This window comes from Drosophila grimshawi, unplaced genomic scaffold, assembly GCF_018153295.1.
Source record: "Drosophila grimshawi isolate 15287-2541.00 unplaced genomic scaffold, ASM1815329v1 contig_311, whole genome shotgun sequence".
NCBI lineage: Eukaryota > Metazoa > Arthropoda > Insecta > Diptera > Drosophilidae > Drosophila > Drosophila grimshawi.
Genome location: NW_025063098.1, coordinates 23684006 through 23694514, shown reverse-complemented (window position 1 = coordinate 23694514; position 10509 = coordinate 23684006). Strand labels below are relative to the sequence as shown.

The 10509-nt window shown below is 34.2% G+C and overlaps 1 protein-coding gene across 1 annotated transcript; it reads right to left on the bottom strand.

Annotated features, from left to right (window-relative positions):
- Positions 1–214: 214 nt before the first annotated feature.
- LOC6568319 (phosphatidylinositol transfer protein beta isoform) lies at positions 215–10489 on the bottom strand. Its single transcript, XM_001994632.2, has 9 exons — positions 10345–10489; positions 9832–9879; positions 3179–3209; positions 2987–3098; positions 2751–2902; positions 2164–2241; positions 1489–1598; positions 1212–1391; positions 215–1132 (listed from the first exon to the last, which is right to left on the bottom strand). The coding sequence occupies exons 2-9, from the start codon at positions 9846–9848 to the stop codon at positions 994–996; spliced, it is 819 nt and encodes a 272-aa protein (XP_001994668.1). The 5' UTR covers positions 9849–9879; positions 10345–10489; the 3' UTR covers positions 215–993.
- Between the last annotated feature and the right edge of the window lie 20 nt (positions 10490–10509).

Genomic DNA, 10509 nt, shown 5'->3' with positions numbered 1-10509 from the left:
TGAAAAGGACTTAGTTTCAGTATTTGTCATTGATATTGCATACATTAAATAACGCAATGAAAATAAAAACCCCATTCTGTGCACTTCTACATCTGAATATTTCATGAACTCAAATTCCGTATAAATTTAAGCATTACGCCTCAAACGACACATATCCAAATGCAAATCCAATGCAGAACACACATACGCCTTTTCAAGTAATCTGAATCGAAACTCTGTTGCACAGTTTACATATGTATTCTGGTAAAACATAATGCTCCAATGTAATACTTTCTTTTGTATATATATGTGTACATGTATATATATGTGTGTATATAGTTCTATAGTTTTTGCAAACCATCAGTTAAGTTTATTTCGACTTTTCTTTTCTGGTTTTGCATGCCTTCGATGCGCTTTTTATTCATTTCATTTATTTGATTTTTTTAATGCACTATTTTGTATGCAGTTTTTTGTTAAACTTTTTACATCAGCTGTCATTTAGTTTGATTTCATTTACAGTTGCAACTTAAACGAATTACTCCAATAATACATATTGAATACATGTAAACAACTTTCATTTATCCACTTACAGTTTTTGTTTTTATATTTAATGCTAAAGTGTGACTTTTATTAGTGAGGCTTTTGTGGCTTGTGATTGGGTAGGATGTGCATTCAAAGTGTCCTTTTCTTTTTCTTTTTTTGTGGAGATGTGTGTGTCCTGATTATATTTTACTTACAAAATAAAACTTAACTACCGGGCTTGATATTGTTTTCCTGGGGGCTGTGTGTGATCGCTAAACTAGAGCTAAGCTTTGCTGTTGTTGTTGTTTTTTTGTTTTTGTTGTCATACACTTGGTGTTTGCTTTTGTTGTTGTTTGTTTAAGTTAATTTGTAAATTTATTTATGCATTTCCCTTTTTAATATATCATTCAGTTGCTTGTGTTTTTTCTTTGTTTTATCATAATGTTTGTGTTGTGTTTTTACATGTACATATTTAAAAATTGTCTAATCCAATTAATCATTATCCGCACGCATGCCCCGCACCTCACCGGTCTGGCGCGCCTTGTCCAGCTCATCTTTCACCTGATCTTCAATAGCGCGTATGTCCTCCATTGTTAGACCGTACCAGCGATCAGTTGAACAGAAAACTTGGCTGTAATTGTGGAATTAAATATTAATATAAATGTGGCGTTAGTTTTTCTGTATTATTTTATTTTATTTTTTTTTCTTACCGATGGAAGTTTGTGAAGAGACGTCGCTCGGATTTTTGTATAAAATTCTCTACTCTTGTCTGCAGGCCAAACCATTTAAATTCACATGTGACGAGCTTATAGCAGGTCATAACTGGATCTACGCGCTTTTTCCAATCAATACCCACTAGAGGACCACGGCCAGTTTTCTTTGACTGGTAGCTGCAAAAACCAATTAAAAGTTAGTTGGTAAATGGAAAGTAATGAAAAAAATACATGTAGTTTTCGCCTAAATTTGTTTCACAGCATTATAACTTACGTGGTGGGATCCTCTTCGGGCTTGTAATCCGCTGGCAGGATCGGATCATTGGCAATGTCAATGTGAACCACATCGCGCACTTTCATCTTGTCGGGCGTCAGCTCATGTACCTGCAACAATATTGATCACAAATTCGTAGATTTAGAACAGAGGCACATAAGAAATGCTGATTAGTACATGCAAAGCAATTAAAATTACAATATAAGTTTAGTAGTACCAAGCGACTATCAATAGGCATGCACATGAAACAAATTTGGGACAAACTCTTAAGCGAGAAATTAAAATGATAGAAAAAAATACGCAAAGTTAAAGTGAAATGATAGTTACTATCACACAAAGCACTCACGTTATTCGATTCGCCAATATCATTGGATAAATGTATTGAATCAATATTTACACGAAAGTTATCATTCATATAGCCGGGATTCTAACAATTCACAGCCAAATTATAAATAAAATGTTCCCAAATAAAACGCACCCAATGAATTTCCATAATCAATAAAACGAATTACGAATTAAAATGATCGGTTTTAAGACAGTTTTCGATATTATTTTAGTATTAGTATTTTAAAGATATTGTTAGTATATATATAAATATACATATCATGTACGAGATGGAAGAAAAAGAAAGAAACACATAAATTAGTTAAACACTGTTGACAACTTTTCACTTACATTCTCCGAGTCTCCCGCATCGCCGACGTGCAACGTGTCGATGATTATTTTGAATGCATCTTTCATGAATTTGGGATTCTAAAATAAGCCGCATTAAATCAATTTAGTTTTATTTCCATATAAAATATGTTCCCATCAGTTTCGTAAATAGTTTTCTTAAATTTTATGAGCTCAAGTAAACTTAATATATCTTTTCAAGTTTTTATGCGAAATTGAATTCGCTTTTAATTCAACCTAAATATTTAAATTCAAGATTAAAACTTTAACTTTATATTGAATAAAAAGCAATACGAATTTTAGAATTATTGATCAAATATGACAACACTAAAAAAGTTTTTGTAGCAAATAAACATTAACTTAAAAACAAATTTGAATCAAGTAGAAAAATTGCAATTTGAAAAATATTTTGTTTATCTAAAAGCACATTTTCTCTATGCTATTAAAGCCCTTCCACAGTCAGCATTGTAACTTTAGTACACACAATTGCAAGTCAGTTATCAAAGGGATTTAAATGGCTATGCCAATTGGAGAAGTTTACAGCGTTCTCTAAACGAGAGACGAAAAGTTTTCGTATTGAATATATTTACCGTAATAATCGTTCGACAATAAGGATAAGCATTCCATGCCTCCTCATGTATCTCCAATGAGCCCTTGGGCGCCAATAGTCTTATGTACGCTGGAACTTTTGATTGCAGATGGTAGATCTTATATGTGTACTGACCGGAATTGTATTTGCCGCCTATAAAAAAGAAGTAAAACGGAAAAGCGCAAATGGATAAGCAAAATAAAAGTCGCAAGTGCCGTTCGTTAAATGGCAGCTTACCCAACAGTGGGAAATTAACGAAGGGTTCGTTTTTTAATACCTCAATGCCCTCGCCGCCACCCGTGTTGTCCTTTGACGCCTCCGCCACCGAGAACAATTGTGCTACTTGATACTGTGGAGCAAAAATGGAAAAGAATGCAACGTCATAAAAACGAAGCAAACACAATTATTTACTCTCTTTCTGTCTCATACCTCTTCCACGGTTAATGGCAAAGTCACGCGGCTGCAAAGATAGAGAGTTGAGAGAGAAGTGATGAGTATTTCTGTGAGTAAGTCTGTGTGTCTGTGTTAAGTAAATGCAGCAAGGTATTTTTAATTAATTAAATTTACTATGTATGTGTTTGTGCTGTGTTTTAATTAAATGTAGGCCAAGCGAACGAACGCGAGATTGAAATTTTCGCCAGGCTGGAAAATGATTTTGTAAAACCGACCTAAAAGTATGCCACACTTAAATTCAAATAAGCGACGCCTTTCACACACACACACACAACAAAGTAAAGAGAGGGCGGCACAACAAACAGCGTAGGGTGTGTTTTTGCCGCTGGTTTATTCAGAACCATAATTGCGACGGCCTTGAAACTTGTTCGCATTGGCTTCACTTGGCTGCGGTTTCTCTGGGATAACCTAAATTGAAAAATTTACTAGCGAACCTACAAAAAGCAAGAAGTACAAAGGCCAAATCGACTCATGTACACCCTTCCCTAAAATACAGCCCGAAAAATCCAAAACAATTAATTGAGAAAGCAATTCTCTCTCAACTTGTTGCATGCAACCATTTATTAATAAAATATATACATTAAATAATTGTCACATAGAGAACAAAAATGTTTTCAATTTATCACTTATATTTAAACAAGTGTTTTTCTAGAACAAACATTTGTATGTTTAATTCTGGGAGTACTATATATAAATATGTAAATGGCCACAAGTATGATATTCACTTAATTTTTATATACTTAAGTTATTTACTTTTTAAATTAAAAACAAAGATATATATATAAAGATAATGATATATGATATTTTCTTTTAAAATAAGCAGAATAAATGGATTTTGTTAGATATCTGAAAAGCTTTAAATTTGTTTTTATATATAATATGTAAATATATATATATTTTTTATATTTTTAGCGTAGTATAGTGTTTTCAATAGCTGTCTGACCTGCTCAAAGAGCAAAGTCTATGAAACAAAAAGTGAAATTGGCAACAAAAAAAAAAGTAGAAAGACAAACACTTTGCTTCTTGGCCGTGACGCAGGAAACTGATGCAGTCGTTAACATGGCCAAGGTGCAAAACTTGGCCCATAAAACTGGCACAGTCAAGTTACTCATTTAGCCACGTTTTATGAACTGCTGCCGTCCCGTCGTCACCTTTCTCGCATTTTCATTTTTTTTTTTTGGTGTTTTCTTCTTTATTTTTTTTGTCTTTCGTTTTTTCATTTTTGTCTTTATTAAGCTGAACAATAATATGAGAATCCGGAATTGCGAACAACGTAAATTTGCAGTCGGAGGCTGCCAGCTGAGGCTGAGGATGCCGTGGCTTAAAGGCGACTTCCAGTAGCAATTAACCTTTTGCCATTGTTGACATGCGTAATGATGTGTGGCTAATTGCTAGCCTAACTGGGCCACATCCGCCTGTGCTTTCCCATTGTCCCAATGGGACTCTTGCTAGTCATTCACCTAAACTTGGTCGAGTGCTGAGTTTAGGTTGAACGCTGTCTCTCGCCTGCAACTTAATAAAGGTTAAAGTTCACTCAACTTGACAACTAAAGGTGCCTCTTAGGCAGTTGCCCCTTCAGTTGAGTGAGTGGTGGGCGTATTTTGGGCAATTTATTCACAAGCCGTGTGCCTTGCAAATTGACTTATTTACACTTAATTTGGTGTGCAGAACGCTTAACCCTTAGCCAAGCCTTGTGAAGCAGATTAGATTAGTAGATTAAAGGTCACTCAGCACACAGCAGTCTTATCAAAGGAATTAACTGTGTTATTTGTTTATCCATTTAAAATTGGGCTTTCAAATAAAGATAGTGTAATTTACCCATTTGTTTTGACTGACTTTTAATTCTGCAAATTCCGCTCAAGTAAAGCTCGTTTCGATTTAATATTGTTTTTCAATGCATTTTATACAAAAAAAAAAAGATTTTAACTTCTAAAAGCTTCGTCTGTTTGATAGATTTTAATAAAAATCCTTTCTTTCATATACAAATAAATATTATTGAGGTATTAGAGAAATTTTAGATAATCTCAATATAGTTAATTTTTATTGATATTTTTAATGAGGCTTTAATGCATATTACATGAGCAGAACTTAATTAGTGAAGTTTTACTGCCTTGAATAGCATAATACAATTTACACTTCTCAACTCTTTGTCTGTTTTATAGACAAGGCAAATGTAATTAAAATGACATATTTCATACGAATATATATATAAATAAATACAAATAAAATACCCCTACCCAACTCAGTTGTGTTTTACCCAGAAATAAACTTGAAAACTTTCACGTCTTTTATTAAATTTGAAGTAAATTGAACATTTTCCGTTTCGTTTGTCAGTTTAATCAGTTGGCGTTAAATCAATTCAAATTGCAAAAGTTTCTGATAAAGTAAATTGCTCATAAAGAATGTCGTCCGTCCCTTTTGCTCAAAGTTTTTCCACACAAAGGGAGCCTGCTTCATAGTCACAAACGATATCAATACAAATAACAACAGAAAAATTACTGCAGCAAATTTGCTGCCAATAAGATAAGTAAATAAGTTTTTGCGGAGGAGGGCTCAAAACTAACTGGGTCGAAAATCAAATGTTGAGAGATCAAACGAAATATGTACGAAAATTGTTTAGCAGGGCGAAACGACAACGAAAAGAAAGAAAAAAAAAAAAAAAACAGAAAAATAAGCAACATAATAGTAAGGAAAGCTATAAAAGAAAAAAAATTATGCAACAGCAAAATGTGAAACTAGAAAGATGAAAGTTGGGTGTTGAACAAGACTGAAAGACGTACGCACACATGTGGGAGGCACTGTGTGTGTTGGATAGCTGAATGGGCTACAATGGGGCAATAAAAGTCAAGAGAGTCACGAAAAACAAAAACCCCACAAAAATATTGAAGAACCCTTAATGAGACTGGACCGGACCAAGAGTTCATAGACAATTTCGCATATAGTTAGTTGGTTGGTAGAATGGATGCGGAGGCGGGGGAAAACCCCATTGAGACGAGAACTGAAACACACACAAGGGGCATTGTTTTGCCTTTGTTGGCATAATTGAAAATGGAAAGTATATGCCATACTGTCAGCGAGTGTGTGTTTATGAGTGTGTGTGTGTGTGTGTGTGGGTCTGTTGGCCAGTTGAGAAATAATTGGTCAAGGCTATGTTGTTTGTGCGGTTTGCTTGTGGATCTGGCTTCCACTTGATTGGGCTTTACACATTGGCAGTATGTCATAATTCATAAATATCCACTTGAGTCTCTTTAAGTTTAATCTTTCGGCATAGACTTAAATTAATACATATAAATTAAACTTTATTAAACAATATAAAGGGCTTTATAATAGTCATAAAATGATAAAGATAGATAGTTTCTAGTATTTTATTTACTCTTTCCTATTTTTACGAATCGCACATTGAGTCACAATATATTTATGGTTTAAGGTTAAGGTTAGCTAAATAATTAAAAGTGATTGCCAACTTAAATGCTTCCATTACAATTAAAATGCAAAAACTCGTGTATATTTGATCTGTGCTCCACACGCCATTACACATAAAAAAACGAAACAAAACAAAATAACGAGCTATAAAAATATAACATTTGGTCTAATGTTTGCAAAGCGTAATTTGTAATGGGGGACACTTTAAACTGGCCGACATGTTATCTAATCTAATGTGGAACCCGGCACAGAAATACAATTACAAATAAAACAACGAAATAGCCCAACTAAAATGGCACAATACAAATTGTGGCTAAATGAGCGCGTGTGCTGTTTGCAAAGTGACCTCAAAGTGAAAATGGGGGCAAGACAGAGATAGACTGAGAGAGAGAGAGAGAGAGATGGAAGATATGAGCTGCGACAAAACGATACAGTTATTAAAGTCACGCGATTTATAAATACAATGCAATATTAGCAACGCTTTAAATGGCAATTTTGCGTAAAAAATAAAATAAAAAGATAGCGAGAGTTGTGTAAACATACATTAGTCCAATATCAGCTTAAAGCTAATTGGTTGACAGAGGTTCAAAGTATTATAAAAAGATAACAAGTTTTATACATTTAGTTTTTAGTACTTATGCAAAACAGAATCAGCAATGAGACAAAAAAAAGCGGAATTATAACTTAATAAATTTTAAGTGCGATTTTAATTTAAAACATTTTCAGAACTGATAACCTTCTTTTAGCAAATTAAGTGCCCACGAAATATGTGGGCATAATTAATAAAATATTTATCAATCAAAATAATAATTGCATGTAAAATGCAGAAACCTAATTAATTTTATGAAACTTTTGAGTTAAGCAAAAAAGGGCCTGAAATTAAATTCTGTGGTTACAGCGCCGTGAGGCAGAGAGTGGGGCGGGAAGTGGGTGTGTGTTAATGGACGCAGAAATGAGACTGTTTGTCGAGTAAGCGATATTATAATTTTGCCTATAATGTATTTTATTTTTTTTATGTTTGCTATCACCATGTGAATGAAAAACTGCCAACAGCATTTAAAAGCAATAAAGTTGAAGTAAACAATTTTTTAAGCGCACTTCAGTAATTAATTACTCGTAGTGCTGGCTAGCGGCCAGACTGTGGACCTGCCGCTTAAATTAAACAATAACAATTGTTGCTTTTGTTTGTATTGATATTTGGATATATTTTGTTGCCAACGGCATTGAAATATTTATGTGTTATTGCCCACTCGGTGGACGCACTTTGTGCTTCATTTAACCAGAGCGTTGAAATTTTTATTTTGGAAACCAACCGAAAGTAAACAACAAATGCAAGGTAGCGCAAAAATAAACAGGATTCACACATATTCACAGACTTGCATTCATATATATCTATATATATATATATTTTATTTTGCAAGTACTCATTTTCATAGCTCAGTCAGTGTGTGACCATCTGGCGTTACTTTTATTTGTTTTGATTACGTTTTATCGTTTTATGGGATTTTCGAGAAAACACACTGATATCGATAACTTTTATCACGTAACAGTGAGAATTAAATGAAAGAGCAATAATCAAACAAATAATTCGCACTGTTTACGAATAAAAGTAGACCATGTCTAAATATTCATTAAGAGAAATTAATTTTCATTAAAACATATTAAAATGTCAATTTAGAATGCGTGAGGTCAATTTAGAGGATACAGTTTTTAACTATACAATTACAAATACTTCAATTTACATCCTTTTGTTATGTACACATCTATATATATTAAATTATACTTATATTTATACAAATACTTAAGCCTATATATATATTGCCCTTAACTATATGTTAGTTAATGTACTACTACTGTAAATATTATTTACCCTTCAATTGTCGCACGAATGTCAAATCAATTAATAATTGAACAGTTTTACTTTTTGGCAATTTCCGCTCATTAATAAAAGAGGTGATGGACGCGTGAGATGGACAGACGGGGACAGGAGAGAACGTGAACAACCTGCAAATGACAAAATGAGCTCACGACTGTTTGATGGATGCTTCAGCTCGGCGAGATACATTTGACACAGTGGAATGATTTAAATTGGAATTCCAAAAAGATTAATAGGACTGTCGGAAATGAGAGTTTACAGAAAATGAAAAACAAATGTGCAGAAATTCAAATATCCCCAAAAATACAATTTATTTGTATTTTATGAAGCTTTAAATATATGAAATTATTGTATCAAATATTTTGAAGTATGCAGCAATTAAATGGGACAGACGCAGATTACGTTCCTCAGTATTTATTTACATGCATATGCCTATATATTTATCATTTAAGTTGCTAATCGATAAGAAAACAACAAACTAATTGCACATTTTAATTGTAAATGTGTGTGAGTAACGCCTTAACGCCTTTGGGCAAAAATTGGCGCAGACAGCCAGTGTGCAAGAGAGATAGCAAATGGCTGAATAAGAACAGCCAAGCGACGACGTTATCAATATTGCCAACTTGTTTGATTAAAACGCTGCTGCTGCTGCTGATAACGTCGCAGCTGAAAAACCGGCGCGAAAAGTTGCACTAAAAGCCAAGCCGAACATTACAAGAGACAAAGAGAGAAAGAAAGACAATTAGAGAGAGAGAGTTGTCAAGTCAAATGAGTCACGGCAGAGAAGCATTGTAAACTTCACGCTCGCCCAGTCATCAATAAAAACAACAACGACAACAACAGGAAAGAAGTTCAATTGGAAACGTGGCAAAGACGATTATTTCAGGTATTTATTTTTTTGCGGCAGCACATGCAAAGATGTTTTATTTTGCATAAATGAATAAAGCGTATCTAAATTAAGTATTGCGTATCTCAGCTCAATAGTTAAAGTTATTACGTCATCAACGAAGTAATATAAACAACAACAAACGGAGCAGCATCAAAAAAGCAAACAAACAAAAATCAAAAGGAAACGAAACGAAACGAAAAACACAAGTAAACGTTAAAACTTATAAAATTGAAGTAATTGTCGAGCAGTTGGCAACGCGACTCTCAAGTAACGAGCGAGAGAGATAGCAAGAGAGGGAGAGAGCAAATGAGCGAGAGCAGCGCGAGTGCGTCACAGCTGAGAACAAATGAGCATAAAATCGATTTATCACATTCAGCAATCTCGCACGTTAGTTCTTAGCAACAAATTGAGCATAAATATATTAATTATATTTTTACTTACAATTCTTTGATCTGCATTTTTTCCAAATGTTATTGCTCCGTTGATTTACTGCACACGCAGCGCGACGAATGCGAGAGTCCAAAAATGAAGAGAAATAGAGAGAGAAAGGGGTGGAAATTTTGATTTAGATTTCATAGAAATTGAATGTGTTGGTTGCACTTGAGAATGCAACCTTCACACACACAAGTCACACACACACACGCGCGATCACGGGGGAGGATGCAGTTTAATGCGTATGCTTTCAATGACAATGACATAAAATGTTGCTTTGCATTCACTTTCACACACTTTTCCGTTAGTTAATGATTATGCATGAAATTTCAAAGGCGGCCTTTGACTTCACATTTTTTGTGTGGTTTTCTTTTTTAGTTGCATGTCGGCAAAAAGCACGAGTCATACGTAGACACGCACACACACACCCACATGTTTTCAGGCACCCGCTCTCACATACACAAACGCACACACACACACACACAAAGCGTGGCGAAGCTGCTTTATAATTAAAACACGTACAAACACTATTGCTAATTGTGGTTAACTGCCGTTTTGTTTACAAGCGGAAACGCTTTTCGTACTCAGTTTCAGCAGTAATAGTAATTGATTTTTGTACACGACGACCAAACGTAGTGTGACCGAATTTTGCGAGCTGCAAAATACTGCACTACGATACTTCGACCA